Here is a 21,395-nt window from a genome sequence, read left to right on the forward strand (position 1 = left end):
ATTCTAACAGCAGGTCTATGTTATTGTCACCATTCTAACAGCAGGTCTATGTTATTGTCACCATTCTAACAGCAGGTCTATGTTATTGTTACCATTATAACAGCAGGTCTATGTTATTGTTACCATTATAACAGCAGGTCTATGTTATTGTTACCATTCTAACAGCAGGTCTATGTTATTGTTACCATTCTAACAGCAGGTCTATGTTATTGTTACCATTCTAACAGCAGGTCTATGTTATTGTTACCATTCTACCTGGAATTCAACCAATGTGCAATGAGCTCTGTGTTTGATTTGAACAGCGTCTTGAAGTATCGAGTGTTAACTCACTCAACAACCCAGGTCGCACTGCTGGGTGTAAATCTAACAAACACACTCGTAATAAAATGTGAATCAAAAGTCCTTTGACTTGGGTTCTTGTCTCTGTTCGTTTTTTTATTTGTTGCTGCTAAATGTATTGGAAGTACAATCACAAAAACTCTACTTCTCTCCAGGCAACCGATCCTGACACTATGGATGTTGGTAACATCAGATACAGACTTCTTCCCGACAGCATGTACGTACACTACATTCCATTATCACTGTATGTTGTATTGTGATCCATTCCAGGGTTTCCAGTATTGTGATCCATTCCAGGGTTTCCAGTATTGTGATCCATTCCAGGGTTTCCAGTATTGTGATCCATTCCAGGGTTTTCTTATGTCTATATGATACTTCATTCATTTAGTTTGCTTTATATAAGAGGCTTTCATAAAACCTAAACAATATACAGTATATCAACTTTGATGTTGTCTGACATGAGGTGCCAAAGTTTGTGAAATGAGACCCAATACATGAAAACGAATTACTAAAAGAGATTTCTGGTTTTCAGACTAAAGTACTTCAATGTGAATGCAATGACAGGGAGGATCTATGTGACAAACAGCAAACTGATCGACCGAGAGGTCACCTCCCTGTATTCTCCAACTCTGCAAGCAAGAGACCAGGCCAACAACACAGGGAACGCTGTGTTAGAAATCACACTGACAGACATCAATGACCAGACACCACAGTTCAACAGAGAATCCTACATCGACTATGTGAAAGAGGGCTCAAACCTAAGAATTCAAGTACAGGTCAATATCTGTCTCTATACAAGTGTATTTCAAACCTCTCCTCAGGGACCCCCTAGACGTTTTATGATGTTGCTGTAGCCCTGAACAAGCTCAGCTGATTCACCTAATCAAGGACTTTATTATTAGATGAATAAGGTGTGGAATAAGCATTGTAAATAAGAAATTGTTCTTAATTGACCCCTGTATAAAAAATTTAAAAAACATAGAACGCTTGAGGAACCCAAGAATAGATTTGAAAACCCCCTACTCTACAACACGGGTGTCAAACTCATTCCATGGAGGGCTGAGAGTTTCCAGGTCATCACTCCTTCCTTGTGCTTATTGGATCAATTGAAGGTCACTGATAAGTTAGGAACTCCCCTCACCTGGTTGTCTTAAGACTACATTTGACAAAGATTGAAAGGAAATAACAACAACCAGCAGCCACTGGCCCCCTCCATGGAATGAGTTTGAGACTCCTGCTCTACACACAGTAACCAAAAGGTTAAAACAGCTGAGCCTCATGCTAGTCTATGGCAGAGACCCGTAGTAGACCCGGGATAATTCTAGTAACTTTCCAAAAAGTCCCAGGTTTTTTGAAGAATTCAGGTCAGAGGATTCCAGATTTCCTGCTTATAATGTACTGAATTTCAGGAATCTTCCAGGAATTTGGGAGAAAGTTATCAGAATTTTGCTAGACCTCTGTGCTGCTTCTAGGTTGTTGGTGAATTTTTTCCCTCTCCTCGTTTGCAGGCTACTGACAGAGATGAGCCGCCCAACAGCGAGATTGTGTATGGAATAGTTAACAGTAACTACAGTGGCAAATTCACCATTGACCCCACCACAGGCTGGTTGGAGAACAATGGCCCGCTAGACAGAGAGGCCATGCAGGCCAAGGATAATGGGCAGGTTAAGTTAAATGTGACAGCAACTGACAAAGGCAGTCCACCACTGACCAGCTGGGTGCCAGTCATCATCAATGTGGAGGTAAGATCACTGTCCATCCCTCACAAACCTTTAACAAGTGCACAGACAGGCTGTATTGGTACCGGGGCCCATATTCACAAAGCATCTCAGAGTAGGACTGTTGATCTAGAATCATGTCCACCTTGGCACCTCTGTTACTAGGTCCTAAACAACTTTGCATTTATGTTTTTTTTTTTTTTAAATAAACAAATCCTATAATATTACAATCACAATCAAATGCCGACCGCATTACCTCCCAAGAGAGCCGTGTATAGTCCCCCTCAAGCTGATACCACAACGGCCCTCAAGGAATTACACTGGAAGTTTTCCACATGTGGTTGTGTTACAGCCACATTCTCAAATGGATTAAAAAACAATTCCCCTCATCATAATGACAAAAATAGGTTTTGAGATTATTTTGCTAATTGATTAAAAAAAAATATATATATATATATATATATATATATATATATATATATATATATATATATTACATTTGCATAAGTATTCAGGCACTTTTACTCAGAACTTTGTTGAAGCACATTTGGCAGCGATTACAGCCTCGAGTCTTCTTGGGTATGATGATACAAGCTGTGCACACCAGTATTTGGGGAGTTTCTCCCATTGTGCTCTGCAGATCCGCTCAAACTCTGTCAGATTGAATGGGGAGCATTGCTGCACAGCTATTTTCAGATCTCTCCAGAGTCTCTCCAGGTCTCTACAGTTCGATCGGGTTCAAGTCCGGGCTCTGGCTGGGCCACTTATGGACATTCAGATATTTGTCCCGAAGCCAATCCTGCGTTCTCTTGGCTGTGTGCTTAGGGTCGTTGTCCTGTTGGAAGGTGAACCTTCGCCCCAGTCTGAGGTCCTGAGCGCTCTGGAGCAGGTTTTCATCAATGATCTCTCTACTTTGCTACATTTATCTTTCCCTCGATCCTGACTAGTCTCCCAGTCCCTGCCGCTGAAAAACATCCCCACAGCATGATGCTGCCACCACCATTCTTCACTGTAGGGATGGTGCCAGGTTTCCTCCAGACATGATTGGCATTCAAGCCAAATAGTTCAATCTTAGTTTCATCAGACCAGAGAATATTGTTTCTCAAGGTCTGAGAGCCTTGAGGTGCCTTTGGCAAACTCCAAGCGGGCTGTCATTTGCCTTTTACTGAGGAGTGGTTTCCATCTGGCCACTCTGTCATAAAAAACATATTGGTGGAGTGCTGCAGATATGGTTGCCCTTGTGGAAGGTTCTTCCATCTCCACAGAGGAACTCTGGAGCTCTTTCAGAGTGACCAATAGGTTCTTGGTTCTGACCAAGGCCCTTTTCGTCCGATTGCTCAGTTTTGCCAGGTGGCCAGCTTTAGGAAGAGTCTTGGTGGTTCCAAAATTTGGACTCATCAGACCAAGGGACAGATTTCCACATGTCTAATGCCCATTGCTCGTGTTTCTTTGTCCAAGGAAGTCTCTTCTTCTTGTTGGTGTCCTTCAGTAGTGGTTTCTTTACAGCAATTCGACCATGAAGGCCTGATTCACTAGGTCTCCTCTGAACAGTTGATGTTGAGATGTGTATGTTACTTGAAATCTGTGAAGCATTTATTTGGGCTGCAGTTTCTGAGGCTGGTAACTCTGATGAACTTATCCTCTGCTGCAGAGGTAACTCTGGGTCTTCCTTTCCTGTGGCGGTCCTCATGAGAGCCAGTTACATAATATTGCTTGATGGTTTTTGCGACTGCACTTGAAGAAAATTTAAGAGTTCTTGACATTTTCCTGATTGACTGACCTTCATGTCTTAAAGCAATGATGGACTGTCTTTTCTCTTTGCTTATTTGAGCTGTTCTTGCCGTAATATGGACTTGGTATTTTACCAAATAGGGCTATCTTCTGTATACCAACCCTACCTTGTCACAACACAACTGATTGGCTCAAATCCATTAAGAAGGAAAGAAATTCCACAAATTAACTTTTAACAAGGCACACCTGTTAATTGAAATGCATTCCAGGTGACTACCTCATGAAGCTGGTTGAGATAATGCCAAGAGTGTGCAAAGCTGTCACCAAGGCAAAGGGTGGCTACTTTGAAGAATTTAAAATATATTTAGTTTTATATATATATATTTTTAAATGATACTACTTGATTCCATATGTGTTATTTAATAGTTTTGATGTCTTCACTATTTTTCTACAATTTAGAAAATAGTAAAAATAAAAAATAAACCTTGAATGAGTTGGTGTGTCCATACTTTTGACTGGTACATATATATACTGTATTTATCCTCAGGACTCCGATATTGCTTGTCCTAATATTATATATTTCTTAATTCCACTTGTGTATTTTTAGATTTGTGTGTCTCGTTTTGACTTGTTAGATACTACTGCACTGTTGGAGCACTAGCATTTCTCTACACCCCCAATAACATCTGCTAAATATATGTGTGCGACCAATAAAATATGATTTTATTAGACTTTTATCTTTAGATTTAGAAGGAAATACTGATCCTCGATCACCATTCTTAATCTCAGAAGCTTTATGCATATGGACCCAGACTTTGTATCTCTTTTTCGACTGGATAGACCTTTTGACAGATTGTTTAATGTGTAAGTGTGTCTTCTTGACGTGATCAGAAGTAAGAGGAAGGCTTCATTACCTTGTATCTTCGTGAACATAAATTGTAAATTGTAAAGCTTCACTGGTCTTCTAATTTCCAACCTAGGATATCAACGACAACACACCGAAGTTTCGAAAAACGTCGTACAAATTCTTAGTGGAGGAGGGGAAGAAAGGTAAGCACATGATGTTCTTGATGTTTCAGACATTTTTCCGGAGGTGGTTTAGTCCCTACTTCTCCTTAGAAAAACATTGATCATTGCCTCAAACATAAGCTATCTCCCGCCAAAAAAAAACATGCCTCTCGCCACTTACCATGCCATCATTGTGGAATTTGTTCTTAACTGACTTGTTGATAATAAACGGTTAATAATCGACCAAAAACATCTAGATAATCGTGAATTGAAAAACACAAAGCCGTCTCTTTCTGTCTTCCTCCAACAGCTGAATTTGTGGGCTCCGTCCAGGCAGTGGACTTAGACCAAACGATTGATCACAACCGCATCTCCTTCAGCATAGTCAGCGGAAGCTTCGGACAATTCATCATCCAAACCTTCAGGGACGAACCCGATGGTTACATCGGCAACATCACGGTCGACCCGGACATCGAGTTGGACTATGAGAGCAGCTTCAAAACCTTCAGCCTGGATGTGGAGGCCATGGACCTGGGATCCATGAAGGACACTGTAAACGTGGAGGTGATTGTGGTGGATGTGAATGATGAGAGGCCCCAGTTTGAGCCCGTTCCCCCATTGCACATAAAGGAGAACACCACTATCACTGAGGCCGTGGGGAGATTCGAAGGGGTGGACCTGGACATGAATCACGTTCTGGTCTACCAGCTGGTCTCCACTAAGTGCCGCTGTAACGGCTCCCTGACTCTCGGGCCCTGCCCAGAGGACTGGTTCATCCTGGAGCCCACAGGGGAGATCATGCTGAACGAGGAGTTTGTGATCGACTTTGAGAAGTGTGACCAGGTTGACCTGGGGGCCCAGGTGGTGGATGAGTTGACCCAGAAAGGGGAGAACAACAGCGCAACACCAGGTCGGTACCTCTGTCTGGTTCTGTTTGGTTCTGGCTCTTTTTGGGTTGTAAAATTCCCAGGTTGAAAGATTCCCTGGGAACGACTCTGGGGATGAGGTGGGAATAAGCAGGAACTCCAATAATCCTGCAACTGGGATTTCTGGAAAACCTGGGAATTCTGGGAATGTTACCAGGAATTTGTAACCTTATTTTGTAACATTAGTATCGTTAATATCTACGTTTGTAACTTTAATATCTTTCAATGTATTCTAACAATTCAAATTAATTTCAGGGCACATTGTGATCAACATCGAAGACATCAATGACAATGCCCCTGCTTTCGAAACAACAGATTCCTTATATGGTAAATATGTTTCTAAACTTCAGCACGTTGTATGGTAAATCGGAATATCTGAATATCATATTTTTGTTTATATATATATATATATATGATGATTCATTTTACTTTATGATATGAATCTATATAGCTACAGATTGATTTACCACTGTTCTTACCCACCTCACCCTGTCTGCAGTTGTGGTGTCAGAGACGGCCTCTGTAGGCTCAGTAATAGCCAGTGTCACTGTGAGTATAACCGTGTAAAATGGACAACGTCACTTGTTTTTCTATTTGATAAGGTATAGCAAAACAAGTGCCGTGCAGGGCACTATTTTTTTGTTTTATCTCAAAATGTAGCTTATTAATAAAAGGTAGGCTCAGCAATATGCCATCATTATACTGTACATAGTGGGACAGCTGCATGATATGCAGAATTGTTTTGAATATAATATAAAGTATACCATTTAATATATTTAACTTGAAGACTTGGCTGCGATATGAGTTGTTATCAATTCCAGTCTTCTTTTCCCCCCCTTCCGTATAGGCTACAGACCGTGATTCCGGGAAAAATAGGCAGATGACATTTTCGATAATAAATATACAATTCAGGGATGACGTCAACAATAAAACTACCGAGTTGGGCAGTCGAGTGTTTCGAGTTGTCACCACACAGGAAGACGATAAATACGTCGGAAATATTCAGTGAGTATATGAATGCTGTCCGGGCAAGTCATGTTTTAATTTCTGATTTCACTGTAATTAATAGCCGTTAAGAAACACAACACAATAGCCGTTAAGAAACAATAGCCGTTAAGAAACAATAGCCGTTAAGAAACAATAGCCGTTAAGAAACACAACACAATAGCCGTTAAGAAACAATAGCCGTTAAGAAACAATAGCCGTTAAGAAACACAACACAATAGCCGTTAAGAAACAATAGCCGTTAAGAAACAATAGCCGTTAAGAAACAATAGCCGTTAAGAAACAATAGCCGTTAAGAAGCAATAGCCGTTAAGAAACAATAGCCGTTAAGAAACAATAGCCGTTAAGAAACAATAGCCGTTAAGAAACAATAGCCGTTAAGAAACACAACACAATAGCCGTTAAGAAACAATAGCCGTTAAGAAACAATAGCCTTTAAGAAACAATAGCCGTTAAGAAACACAACACAATAGCCGTTAAGAAACAATAGCCGTTAAGAAACAATAGCCGTTAAGAAACACAACACAATAGCCGTTAAGAAACAATAGCCGTTAAGAAACACAACACAATAGCCGTTAAGAAACAATAGCCGTTAAGAAACAATAGCCGTTAAGAAACAATAGCCGTTAAGAAACAATAGCCGTTAAGAAACAATAGCCGTTAAGAAACACAACACAATAGCCGTTAAGAAACAATAGCCGTTAAGAAACAATAGCCGTTAAGAAACACAACACAATAGCCGTTAAGAAACAATAGCCGTTAAGAAACAATAGCCGTTAAGAAACAATAGCCGTTAAGAAACAATAGCCGTTAAGAAACAATAGCCGTTAAGAAACAATAGCCGTTAAGAAACACAACACAATAGCCGTTAAGAAACAATAGCCGTTAAGAAACAATAGCCTTTAAGAAACAATAGCCGTTAAGAAACACAACACAATAGCCGTTAAGAAACAATAGCCGTTAAGAAACAATAGCCGTTAAGAAACACAACACAATAGCCGTTAAGAAACAATAGCCGTTAAGAAACAATAGCCGTTAAGAAACAATAGTCGTTAAGAAACAATAGCCGTTAAGAAACAATAGTCGTTAAGAAACAATAGCCGTTAAGAAACACAACACAATAGCTGTTAAGAAACAATAGTCATTAAGAAACAATAGCCGTTAAGAAACAATAGCCGTTAAGAAACAATAGCCATTAAGAAACAATAGCCGTTAAGAAACAATAGCCATTAAGAAACAATAGCCGTTAAGAAACACAACACAATAGCCGTTAAGAAACAATAGCCGTTAAGAAACAATAGCCGTTAAGAAACAATAGCCGTTAAGAAACACAACACAATAGCCGTTAAGAAACAATAGCCGTTAAGAAACAATAGCCGTTAAGAAACAATAGCCGTTAAGAAACAATAGCCGTTAAGAAACAATAGCCGTTAAGAAACAATAGTCATTAAGAAACACAACACAATAGCCGTTAAGAAACAATAGCCGTTAAGAAACAATAGCCGTTAAGAAACAATAGCCGTTAAGAAACAATAGCCGTTAAGAAACAATAGCCGTTAAGAAACACAACACAATAGCCGTTAAGAAACAATAGCCGTTAAGAAACAATAGCCGTTGAGAAACAATAGCCGTTAAGAAACACAACACAATAGCCGTTAAGAAACAATAGCCGTTAAGAAACAATAGCCGTTAAGAAACAATAGCCGTTAAGAAACACAATTTGTTAGGTTTTATTAGTTGACACTATTCCCATGGATGAGGTAGATTCCTCAAAATGACAGAAGAATAACAGGTCTTTTTAAACTTTGTAGGAACATCGAAGTGTTAAATATCAATGTTAAAGGTAAGTATTTGGTGACAGTTGGGGCAGCTAACACTGAAGAACCGAAACTCTTCTCCGAAACCAAACTGAAGGTAGGTGTAAAACTCACTGTGATTCATACAAAAGGTGTATTGATGGTTGCATTAGTGAACATATTTCATTCTCTGTTGGCTCTTACCGTTCTCTGTCTGTCTGCCATTCTGTCTGTCTGTCTGTCTGTCTGTCTGTCTGTCTGTCTGTCTGTCTGTCTGTCTGTCTGTCTGTCTGTCTGTCTGTCTGTCTGTCTGTCTGTCTGTCTGTCTGCCTGCCTGCCTGTCTGTCTGTCTGCCTGTCTGTCTGCCTGTCTGTCTGCCTGTCTGTCTGTCTGTCTGCCTGCCTGTCTGTCTGTCTGCCTGTCTGTCTGCCTGTCTGTCTGTCTGTCTGCCTGCCTGTCTGTCTGTCTGTCTGTCTGTCTGTCTGTCTGTCTGCCTGTCTGTCTGTCTGTCTGTCTGTCTGTCTGTCTGCCTGCCTGCCTGCCTGTCTGTCTGCCTGTCTGCCTGCCTGTCTGTCTGTCTGCCTGTCTGTCTGCATGTCTGTCTGCCTGCCTGTCTGTCTGTCTGTCTGTCTGTCTGTCTGTCTGTCTGCCTGTTTGCCTGTCTGTCTGCCTGTCTGTCTGTCTGCCTGTTTGCCTGTCTGTCTGCCTGTCTGCCTGTCTGTCTGTCTGTCTGCCTGTCTGTCTGTCTGCCTGCCTGTCTGTCTGTCTGCCTGTCTGCATGTCTGTCTGCCTGCCTGCCTGTCTGTCTGTCTGTCTGTCTGTCTGTCTGCCTGTCTGCCTGTCTGTCTGTCTGCCTGCCTGCCTGTCTGTCTGTCTGTCTGTCTGTCTGTCTGTCTGTCTGTCTGCCTGTCTGTCTGCATGTCTGTCTGCCTGCCTGTCTGTCTGTCTGTCTGCCTGTTTGCCTGTCTGTCTGTCTGTCTGCCTGTCTGCCTGTCTGTCTGCCTGCCTGTCTGCCTGTCTGTCTGAGTAACACTTTGTTTCATGTTTCCCTCTCCAGATCTTCACAGTTGACAAGAGTTTAAAAGTGGAGCTTTTGTTTTCAAAGACAGTGGCAGAAGTTCAATCGGCCCAAAGTCAGATTGTACTGTAAGAGAGATCTTTCTTTACTGCATATATTAACCATATTACATATATAGCATAATAATGTACTAACTTAATAAACTACAATAAATGTTTTGTATTTGTTCCTTTAAACGTAACAATTAATGTGGCTGTACCTATAGGATGATTTTCAGATTGAGATTACGTTGGTCATCCCTGTTGACAAGTGTTTTAACCACAGCATGGGGTAATACGTGAATTCATTAACTTTATAAATGTTTCCTACTCAGGCTTCTAACCGCAGCAACACAGACGAAAGTGGAAGTAGTTAGGATTAGGGCTGATTCAGGCAGTACGGAAATCAGGTAATAAATATCACATGACTACCAGGATTCCTGGTCAATTCCACTTCAATTCCTGTCCATTCATTCAAATTCCACATTTTCCTCATTGAAAAGCATTGCTGGGAATTGGAATTTCAGTGTACTTCCAAAATTGACTGGAATTGAAATGTAATTGACTCCAACCCTGACTACTACATGCCAATGTTTTTCTTCTTCTCTCTGTTGATGACCGTCTCCAGGTGATGCTCACTTTACCACAGGAAATTAATACTGTTCACTTCAGTGTGTGTGTGTGTGTGTGTGTGTGTGTGTGTGTGTGTGTGTGTGTGTGTGTGTGTGTGTGTGTGTGTGTGTGTGTCTATGTGTGTGTGTGTGTGTGTGTGTGTGTGTGTGTGTGTGTGTGTGTGTGTGTGTGTGTCTATGTGTGTGTGTGTGTGTGTGTGTGTGTCTATGTGTGTGTGTGTGTGTGTGTGTGTCTGTGTGTGTGTGTGTGTGTGTGTGTGTGTGTGTGTGTGTGTGTGTGTGTGTGTGTGTGTGTGTGTGTGTGTGTGTGTGTGTGTGTGTGTGTGTGTGTGTGTGTGATCTGTAGATCTGTGTCACTGCTCAAGTAGTTTAGAAAAACATATATTTTTAAAAACTTTTTATTTAAAAAAACAAAAAAACAATTCTTAATTATGTTGCAGGGCGGCTGGCGATACCGTAATGGAGGTGTACTTTGTGAATGCCAATGGAACGGCCCTCGACTCTGACACCGCCGAGACTATTCTATCCAACAGTATGGAACGGTACAAATTACAGATTGAATTTGGCCTGAAAGATATAGTAAGTTTACTATAGGAAACTATTATCCAACTATTTTTGTCCCTCCCCTCACGCCTGGCCATTACCATGCACATACAATACACATCTATTTCAAGAAACAAATGTCGCTTTTCATTTATTGGTTTTAAAATCTCAAGTCGTCTCCTGAACTCACTGCATTTAATTTGAATTGTCTCCAACCCTGGCCCTGTACATGCTAAACAAATATTTGTCTTGGGCTGTGTCTGAAATGACACCTATTCCTGATGTCGTACACTATTTTTGAACAGGGCTCTGGTGAAAAGTAGGACACTACATAGGGAATAGAATTCCCATAGGGCAGGGTTCACCAAATGATGGCCCGTGGGATGAATTTTGCCCGTGCGTGGTTTTATTTGGCCCCCATGTTTTCTGAGCAAAAATAAATAAATACAGGTCATTTTAAATTTTTTATTGTTGGACATAAAAGTCTGTAAAATCAGTTCCAAGTGATTTTAATTTAAAGAAATCTGTTCCCAACTATTCCCACGGATAATAGAGAGACAAGGGATGTGTACAAATGTCGCAAGGTTTGAAATTATTATGTTTTAGTCAAACATTATATCTGTTTTGGGGTTCCTGCGGTCAATTTGCAGTCTATAAATGATTCGTTATGATATTCTGGCTCCCCGACCATACGCTCCAGAAAAACAATCGTCACCTGAATCAAGTTGATGATCTCTGCTATAGGTACTTCCACATGAATTGTTAAACGTATAAATGAATAAATATAAATTCATGTCCTCCAGCTATTATGTTACTACATTATTATGCTATATTTGTAATGTAGTGAAAATATTCAGTAAAGATCTGTTACAGTACGATCTCACTTTGGTCCACTGAAGGAATGTTCCCCTCAGCTAAGGTTGCAAAATTCTGGTAACTCATAAAATGTCCCAAGTTTTCCAGAAATCCTGACTGGAAGATTCACGGAATCAGGAAGAAATAATAAGAAAGAATTCTGAATCCCTCCAACCATGATTTCTGGAAAACTATGGAATTTTTAGGGGAAAATTACCAACATTTTTCTGAACTCTGTGTGGTGTTGCAGGGAGGGACTGTGGTGACAGAGAAGCAGGTGAATCCAGTCATGTTCGTTCTGTTGGGACTGGTGGCAGGCCTCATCATCGTCCTGGCTGTCATGACAACGTCTCTGGTCTGCACCCGCAGGAGGTAAGCTGAGAGCTGGGCACGTATGTATCAAACATCTCCGAGTAGGAGCGCTGATCTAGGATCCGTTCTGTCCTTTAGATTATAATGAATTGAAGGGTATGGACATAGGTACCTAATCCTAGATCTATATTCTGACATGTTTGATACATATGATTGATTCACAAAAACAAAAAAAATCACATTTTATTTTTCACATGCGCTGAATACAACAGACCTTAACACGAAATGATTACATACAAATCCATAACAGTGCAGAATTGTTTAAAAAGTAAGAAAATATTAGCTCAAACAATAAATAAAGTAAGAAAAATTTAACGCAATAATGAAAACAGTAGCGAGGCTATATACAGGGTATTACGGTACAGAGTCAATGTGGAGGCTATATACAGGGTATTACGGTACAGAGTCAATGTGGAGGCTATATACAGGGTATTACGGTACAGAGTCAATGTGGAGGCTATATACAGGGGGTACCGGTACAGAGTCAATGTGGAGGCTATATACAGGGGGTACCGGTACAGAGTCAATGTGGAGACTATATACAGGGGGTACCGGTACAGAGTCAATGTGGAGGCTATATACAGGGGGTACCGATACAGAGTCAATGTGGAGGCTATATACAGGGGGTACCGGTACAGAGTCAATGTGGAGACTATATACAGGGGGTACCGGTCTAGGGTTTTTTGGATGATGGTGTTGATGTGAGCCATGACCAGCCTTTCAAAGCACTTCATGGCTACAGACATGAGTGCTATGGGGCAGTAGTCATTTAGGCAGGCTACCTTGGCGTTCTTGAGCAAAGGGACTATGGCTTGAAACCTGTAGGTATTAGAGACTCGGTCATTGAGGGGTTGAAAATGTCACTGAAGACGCTTGCCAGTTGGCGCATGCTCTGAATACGCGTCCTGGCAATCTTTCTGGCCCTGCAGCCTTGTGAATGTTGACCTGTTTGAAGGTTTTACTCACATCACTACGGAGAGTGTGATCACACAGTCATCCGGAACAGCTGATGCCATCATGCATGGTTCAGTGTTGCTTGCCTCGAAGCGAGTATAGAAGGCATTTAGCTCGTCTGATAGGCTCCCGTCACGGGGCAGCTTGCGGCTGGGTTTTGCTTTGTAATCCGTAATAGTTTGCAAGCCCTGCCACATCTGACAAGAGTCAGGGTCGATTTAGTAGGATTCAATCTTAGTCCTGTATTTATGCTTCACCTGTTTGATGGTTCATCAGAGAGGGCATAGCGGGATTTTTTTTATAAGCTTAGTGTCCTGCTCCTTTAAAGTGTTATCTCTAGCCTTTAGCTCAGTGGGGGTGTTGCCTGTAACCCATGGCTTCTGGTTGGGATGTTTACGTACGGTCACTGTGGGGACGAAGTCGTCAATGCACTTATTGATGAAGTCAGTGAATGATGTGGTGTACTCCGCAATAACATCGGATGAATCCCGGAACATATACCAGTCTGTGCTAGCAAAACAGTTGTGTAGCTTAGCAACCGCTTCATCAGACCACTTCCGTATTGAGCGAGTCACTGGTGCTTCCTGTTTGATTTTTTTTTTATTGTAAGGAGGAATCAGGGGGATAGAATTATGGTCAGATTTTCCAAATGAAGGGCGGGGGGAGCTTTGTATGCGTCTCTGTGTGTGGAGTAAAGGTGGTCTAGAGTTTTCTTATCTGGTTGCACATCTGACATGCTAAATGAGGTAAAACGGATTTAAGTTTCCCTGCATTAAAGTCCCCGACCACTAGGAGCGCTGCTTCTAGATGAGCATTCTCTTGTTTGCTTATGGCCTTATGCAGACCTGACCTGGCCTCCACAATCACCCAACCTCAACCCAATTGAGATGGTTTGGGATGAGTTGGACTGCAGAGTGAAGGAAAAGCAGCCAACAAGTGCTCAGCATATGTGGGAACTCCTTCAAGACTGTAGGAAAAGCCTTTCAGGTGAAGCTGGTTGAGAGAATGCCAAGAGTGTGCAAAGCTGTCATTAAGGCAAAGGGTGGCAACTTTGAAGAATCTCAAATATAAAATATGTTTTGATTTGTCTATGACTTTTTTGGTTACTACATGATACCAAATGTGTTATTTCACAGTGTTGTTGTCTTCACTATTGTACTACAATGTAGAAAAAAGTACAAAAATAAAGAAAAACCCTTGAATGAGTAGGTGTGCCCAAACTTTTGACGGGTACTGTACCTTTAACAAAACAAAACTAGTCAGTATCTGGTGTGACCAACATTTGCCTCATGCAGCACAACACATCTCCTTCACCTAGAGTTGATCAGGCTGTTATTTGTGGCCTGTGGAATGTTGTCCCACTCCTCTTCAATGGCTGTGAGAAGTTGCTGGATATTGGTGGGAACTGGAACACGCAGTCGTACACGTCGATCCAGAGCATCCCAAACATGCTCAATGGCTGACATGTCTGGTGAGTATGCAGGGAAATTTTCAGCTTCCTGGAATTGTGTACATATCCTTGCGACAAGGGGCCGTGCATTATCATGCTGAAACATGAGGTGATGGTGGCGGATGAATGGCACGACAATGTGCCTCAGGATCTCATCATGGGATCTCTGTGCATTCCAATTGCCATCGATAAAATGCAATAGTGTTTACTGTCCGTAACTTCTGCCTGCCTATACCATAACCCCACCATGGGGCACTCTGTTCACAACGTTGACATCAGCAAACCACTCGCCCACACAATGCCATACACGCTGTCTGCCATCTGCCCGGTACAGCTGAAACCGGGATTCTTTAGTGAACAGCACACTCCTCCAGCATAGCAGTGGTCATCGAAGGTGAGCATTTTCCCACTGAAGTCTGTGATGATGCAGAACTACAGTCAGGTCAAGACCCCTGGTGAGGACGATGAGCAGACACATGAGTTTCCCTGATACGGTTTCTGACAGTTTTCAGAAATTCTTCGGTGCGCACATTTTCTTCAGCTGTCCAAGTGGCTGGTCTCTGACGAATCCCGCAGGGGAAGAAGCCGAGTCCTGGCTGGCGTAGTTACACGTGGTCTGCGGTCGTGATCCCTGTTAGAAGTATTGCTACATTTAAAGAGAAAAGGATGGCAGGAAACTAGAATGGATTATTTAGTATGGGTAACTAGTATGGGTTAGTAAGTATGGGTAACTAGTATGGGTTAGTAAGTATGGGTAACTAGTATGGGTTAGTAAGTATGGGTAACTAGTATGGGTTAGTAAGTATGGGTAACTAGTATGGGTTAGTAAGTATGGGTAACTAGTATGGGTTAGTAAGTATGGGTAACTAGTATGGGTTAGTAAGTATGGGTAACTAACCTATGGACGGTAAACTTTTACAGCTACAGAACGAAGCTGAAGGCATCTAAAGCCATGAACTCAGCAGCCATGGTGGTGACTGGTGGAGATCAGAAGAGTGGGCCTGTCGTGCCTGGAACCAACAAGTACACTATGGAGGGGTGAGTCCTGTCCTCCACACGTAGTGTGCATCCCAAATGGCACCCTATTCCTTGCATAGTGCACTAGTTTTAACCTGGACCCATAGGGAAAATCCAACTCCCTACATGAAATGTATATGTACAATAATTACAGAATAACACACAAATTATTCAGACCCCTTGACTTTTTACAACACTTTGTTACGTTATTATTCGAAAATGTATTAAATAAAATGTTTTCCCTCATCAATCTACACTCAATACCCCAGGTAGAAGTGCTTGCAAAAATTCTTACAAATAAAACACTGAAATATCACATATGATGCTACAACCACCATGATTCACCATAGGGATAGTGCCACAATAACCCAGAATTACAAAGCAAAAACTGTTTTTTGTTAGACATTTTTGCAAATGTATTAAAAACAAAAATTATCTTATTTAAATAAGTAATCTGACCCTTTGGTATGAGACTCGAAATTGAGCTCAGGTCCATCCTGTTTCAATTGACCATCCTTGAGATGTTTGTAGAACTTGATTGGAGTCCACATGTGGTAAATTCAATTGATTGGAAATTATTTGGAAAGGCACAAACCTGTCTATTTAAGGTCCCACAGTTGACAGGGCATGTCAGAGCAAAAAACAATCCATACGTTCGAAGGAATTGTCTAATTGCTCCGAGCTCGAGGTACAGATCTGGGAAAGGTACCAAAACATTTCTGCATTATCGAAGGTCCTCAAAAACACAGTGGCCTCCATCATTCTTAATTGGAAGAAGTTTGGAACCACCAACACTCTTCCTAAAGCTGGCCGCCCGGCCAATTTGAGCAATCGGGGGAGAAGGGCCTTGGTCAGGGAGATGACCAAGAACCCTATTGTCACTCCTCTGTGGAGATGGGAGAACCTTCCAGAAGGACAACCATCTCTGCAGCACTCCACCAATCAGGCCTTTATAGTAGAGTGGCCAGACTGAAGCGACTCCTCAGTAAAAGGTACATGACAGCCCACTTGGAGTTTGCCAAAAGGCACCTAAAGACTCTCAGACCGTGAGAGACAATATTCTCTGGTCTGATGAAACCAAGATTTAACTCGTTGGCCTGAATGCCAAGCGTCACGTCTGGAGGAAACCTGGCACCATCCCTACGGTGAAGCATGGTGGTGGCAGCATCATGCTGTGGGGATGTTTTTCAGCGGCAGGGACTGGGAGACTCGTCAGGATCGAAGGAAAGAGGAATGGAGAAAAGTACAGAGAGATCCTTGATGAAAACCTACTCCAGAGCGCTCAGGATGTCAGACTGGGGCGAAGGTTCACCTTCCAACAGGACAATGACCCTAATCCCACAGCCAAGACAACAGGAGTCTCTAAATGTCCATGTGTGGCCCAGCCAGAGCCCGGACTTGAACCCGATCAAACATCTCTGGAGAGACCTGAAAATAGCTGTACAGTGACGCTCCCCATCCAACCTTACAGATCTTGAGAGGATCTGCAGAGAAGAATGGGAGAAACTCCCCAAATACAGGTGTGCCAAGCTTGAAGTGTCATACCCAAGAAGAGTCGAGGCTGTAATCGCTGCCAAAGGTGCTTCAACAAAGTACTGATTATAAAGGGTCTGAATACTTACGTAAAGGTAATATTTAAGTTTTTCATATTTTAGAAATTTGCAAAAATGTATAAAAACCTGTTTTTGCTTTTTCATTATCGGGTATTGTGTGAAGATTGATGATGGGGGGATGGGGAAATAATTGAAGTTTTTGAAGTCCAGTCCAGTTTTTGAATAAGGCTGTAACGTACCAAAATGCGTAAAAAGTGAAGGGGTCTGAATACTTTCCCGAATGCACCAAATTTTTTATATGGTAACACAAATGTAATTACGACACTAAACATATATATTTTTTTAACTTTCACAAAAACCTTAGAAGATATTTTGGACCGCAGTTTTAAAGCATGTTTAGTTTTTAGCACGTGTTTCCAATGCATTTGAAATGTGCCATCATTTCACTTGTTAAATTTGCAAAGGGAATAGGGAAGTAAGGTAGCCTAACAGTGTTGTCTCTGTCCCTGTATTTGTGTCTTAGGGCTAACCCTGTGCTCAACTTGAACATCGACACAGCCACAGACCTGGGCTTCGACGAGGAAGGATCTAACGCTGACAGAGTCAGGTAGAAACCACCTGTTGATGATGATGATGATGATGATGATGATGATGATGATGATGATGATGATGACAATAAGAACAATATGTGCAGACCATGTGGTCTAGTAGTAATACTCACGGCCATAAGATTGGATTTGAACACTACACTACAGAGCCCTGTGAACACTACAGAGCCCTGTGAACACTACAGAGGCATGTGAACACTACAGAGGCATGTGAACACTACAGAGGCATGTGAACACTACAGAGCCCTGTGAACACTACAGAGGCATGTGAACACTACAGAGCCCTGTGAACACTACAGAGCCCTGTGAACACTACAGAGCCCTGTGAACACATTACTACAGAGCCCTGTGAACACATTACTACAGAGCCCTGTGAACACTACAGAGGCATGTGAACACTACAGAGCCCTGTGAACACTACAGAGCCCTGTGAACACTACAGAGCCCTGTGAACACTACAGAGCCCTGTGAACACTACAGAGCCCTGTGAACACTACAGAGCCCTGTGAACACTACAGAGCCCTGTGAACACTACAGAGGCATGTGAACACTACAGAGCCCTGTGAACACTACAGAGGCATGTGAACACATAACTACAGAGCCCTGTGAACACATTACTACAGAGCCCTGTGAACACTACAGAGCCCTGTGAACACATTACTACAGAGCCCTGTGAACACATTACTACAGAGCCCTGTGAACACTACAGAGCCCTGTGAACACTACAGAGCCCTGTGAACACTACAGAGCCCTGTGAACACTACAGAGCCCTGTGAACACTACAGAGCCCTGTGAACACTACAGAGCCCTGTGAACACTGCAGAGCCCTGTGAACACATTACTACAGAGCCCTGTGAACACATTACTACAGAGCCCTGTGAACACTACAGAGCCCTGTGAACACTACAGAGCCCTGTGAACACTACAGAGCCCTGTGAACACTACAGAGCCCTGTGAACACATAACTAGAGCCCTGTGAACACATTACTACAGAGCCCTGTGAACACATAACTACAGAGCCCTGTGAACACATAACTACAGAGCCCTGTGAACACTACAGAGCCCTGTGAACACTACAGAGCCCTGTGAACACTACAGAGCCCTGTGAACACTAACTAGAGCCCTGTGAACACTACAGAGCCCTGTGAACACTACAGAGCCCTGTGAACACATTACTACAGAGCCCTGTGAACACATTACTACAGAGCCCTGTGAACACATTACTACAGAGCCCTGTGAACACATTACTACAGAGCCCTGTGAACACATTACTACAGAGCCCTGTGAACACATTACTACAGAGCCCTGTGAACACATTACTACAGAGCCCTGTAAATGTATGTGTACTGGTAATGTTCTTTGATATTGTCCTCCTTTGGACAGTATTGAGATGTTATTGCTAACATTAATTAAGGCGTCATCGTCATGGAATCCCGTTGTATGACTCTAATTTAGTGCATTTCTTTTAAAATTCAAGCCTTAATTCCTTGGACTACAACATAGACATGGTCATGTCTGACAAGGATACGATGCCCATGATGGTAACATTTTTCGTTCATTATAGTTATTATTATTATTACTACAAAATTATTATCATCATTCTGGATGGTCATGCCTGCTGTCTCCCTGTGTAGATGATTCAGGAGGAGGATGAGGAGGAGGGGGGAGCAGATAACCCCTACGTCGAGCCTCTGGGTGAAGCCTTGGCCCAGCGTGGCAAGAAAAGAGTCAACAACAGCCCTAGTTTAACCTTCGCTAACCCTTCACTCAGCACCACAGACCTGTGATTGGCTGCCATCTTGGGTCAGTATCACTGACCTGTGACGGCCATTTTGGGATCTATGACACTGACCGTGGGTCATAAAATGGACCACGTAAAATGGACCTTGCTTCCTGGAAAAGGATAGATGCCAAACTCCGTGCTAGAAAGACAATGTGACTTTTGAGATTAAATCAAGTTCAAATCTAATCTTTGTTTGTTTGTGCTGAACCACTCGTATTATTGGCATGCTAATGTTTGATTCAATTTAGTGAATATTTCCGTGTAAACATTTATCACAACACACAGCACAGTGATGTTAGATTAGCCGGCTTGCTATTTCGCTGCCACAGTATATAACAGCTTGACTTTTGTCAAACGTCCCAACGTCCTCATGAATCCATCGTTTGTTTTTTTAGTTGAACAACATCAACCTAAAACGAAAACATGAGACTTTGGGATGAAAAGTACAAAAATAAAAAATTAAAATGACAATGTTTTCATTGTGAATCATTTCATTATTAGTCTTTTTTAAATGTGTAAAGATTTGATTGATATTTTTAATACATTATGCTTTACGTTTTTTAATATTCATTTCGTTCCGTTTTTTTCTCAGTTTATTATGAAACTAAACACTTGTATCTGGAATCCTGTGGTGTTTTTTAAGTACGGCCCCTTCAAGAGTAGGTACATTTACTGCCGTTTGATTGGACTCTTTCTAAAACAGTATTTTATTGGACAAAAAAAAAAAATATATATGTTTTTTCATATATATATAAAACTCATTATAAGTATACAGGTTGGCCAAAAGCAGTACCTTCTAAACAGGTCTCTATATTTCTACTTAACATACTATATAATTATGGTAAGTGTGGTGTGTGTTAGCTGAGGCAAAACCTAAGGCGATACAGGTATGGAGGAGAGAGTGAATCATTTCAGTTGTGTTTTTGCAGATATTCAAATTGGCTGTATTTAAATAAATGCAATCATCCAATAAAATGGGTTTTCTTCAAATATTCATTCTTGAAACAATGTTATTGGTTTACAGAAATATTAACATATGTGGTACTTAAAAGGGACAGTGTGAGATTCTGGCAATGAAGCTCTTTTTCTACTTACCCAGAGTCAGATGAACTCGTGGACATCATATCCTTTAAGGGATGAATTACCATTAACTTAAACACACACAAAATGTACATAGTCTCATGTCTCACATCACAATCAACAAGATATAACTATCACAAAATATGATTATCAATGAAGCTGGCAAATAAATACATTTGGCTGTAGGAATTATTACTTTTGAAAATTACCTTGAATGTACAATTGCCATTGAACACATGTTTCAAAAAGTTCCATTTGCACAAAGAGATAATGCAAGAAACACAATTAATACAATAACTGAAATTAACACTTTGCACCAATCACAACATAACAACCAGCATTCAGGGTCTCTATCAACAAAACAAGTTAAAGACAACATTTAAAAATGTTTTTTTTTTTTAAAAGACTACCCATATTATTTTTTTTAACCAAAGAAGAACGTTTTTAAAGTCTTGAAAAGAAGTGATATGTTATTATGTTTCCCTCTTAAATGCATCATAGATTTAATCTGCTGACAATTATGTTTCCCTCTTAAATGCATCATAGATTTAATCAGCTGACAATTATGTTATTATAATTATATTATTGGTTGTGGGAACGAAGAAATACGTTTCCTGACTGGTAAAACTGAAAATCCTTTTTTATCAGTGGTGTAAAGTACTTGAAGTAAAAAATACTTTAAAGTACTACTTAAGTAGTTTTGGGGGGTATCTGTACTTTACTATTTATATTTTTTGCCAACTTTTACTTTTACTTCACTACATTCCTAAAGAAAATAATATACTTTTTACTCCATACATTTTCCCTGACACCCAACAGTACTCGTTACATTTTGACAGGAAAATGGTCCAATTCACTCACTTATCTAGCAAACATCCCTGGTCATCCCTACTGCCTCTGATATGGAGGACTCACTAAACAGAGAACATCCCTGGTCATCCCTAATGCCTCTGATCTGGAGGACTCACT

At 41.3% G+C, this 21,395-nt stretch overlaps 1 protein-coding gene across 2 annotated transcripts in view; it reads left to right on the plus strand.

The window, feature by feature from the left end:
• Positions 1–20,340, plus strand: part of cdhr2 (cadherin related family member 2) — a 34,429-nt gene extending 14,089 nt beyond the window's left edge. For both annotated transcript variants that reach the window (XM_042303551.1, XM_042303552.1), the window contains exons 15-31: positions 495–556; positions 872–1,115; positions 1,848–2,081; positions 4,769–4,838; positions 5,107–5,706; positions 5,978–6,049; positions 6,222–6,271; positions 6,570–6,727; positions 8,539–8,641; positions 9,581–9,669; positions 9,915–9,989; positions 10,652–10,790; positions 11,860–11,981; positions 15,307–15,423; positions 17,479–17,562; positions 19,041–19,104; positions 19,198–20,340. In XM_042303551.1, coding sequence (XP_042159485.1) covers positions 495–556; positions 872–1,115; positions 1,848–2,081; positions 4,769–4,838; positions 5,107–5,706; positions 5,978–6,049; positions 6,222–6,271; positions 6,570–6,727; positions 8,539–8,641; positions 9,581–9,669; positions 9,915–9,989; positions 10,652–10,790; positions 11,860–11,981; positions 15,307–15,423; positions 17,479–17,562; positions 19,041–19,104; positions 19,198–19,350 — 2,436 coding nt within the window. In that variant the 3' untranslated portion in view covers positions 19,351–20,340. The remainder of the gene's footprint in view (positions 1–494; positions 557–871; positions 1,116–1,847; positions 2,082–4,768; positions 4,839–5,106; positions 5,707–5,977; positions 6,050–6,221; positions 6,272–6,569; positions 6,728–8,538; positions 8,642–9,580; positions 9,670–9,914; positions 9,990–10,651; positions 10,791–11,859; positions 11,982–15,306; positions 15,424–17,478; positions 17,563–19,040; positions 19,105–19,197) is intronic.
• The last annotated feature ends 1,055 nt before the right edge of the window (positions 20,341–21,395 follow it).

The sequence above is a fragment of the Oncorhynchus tshawytscha genome, linkage group LG21 (assembly GCF_018296145.1).
Source record: "Oncorhynchus tshawytscha isolate Ot180627B linkage group LG21, Otsh_v2.0, whole genome shotgun sequence".
NCBI classification, from domain to species: domain Eukaryota; kingdom Metazoa; phylum Chordata; class Actinopteri; order Salmoniformes; family Salmonidae; genus Oncorhynchus; species Oncorhynchus tshawytscha.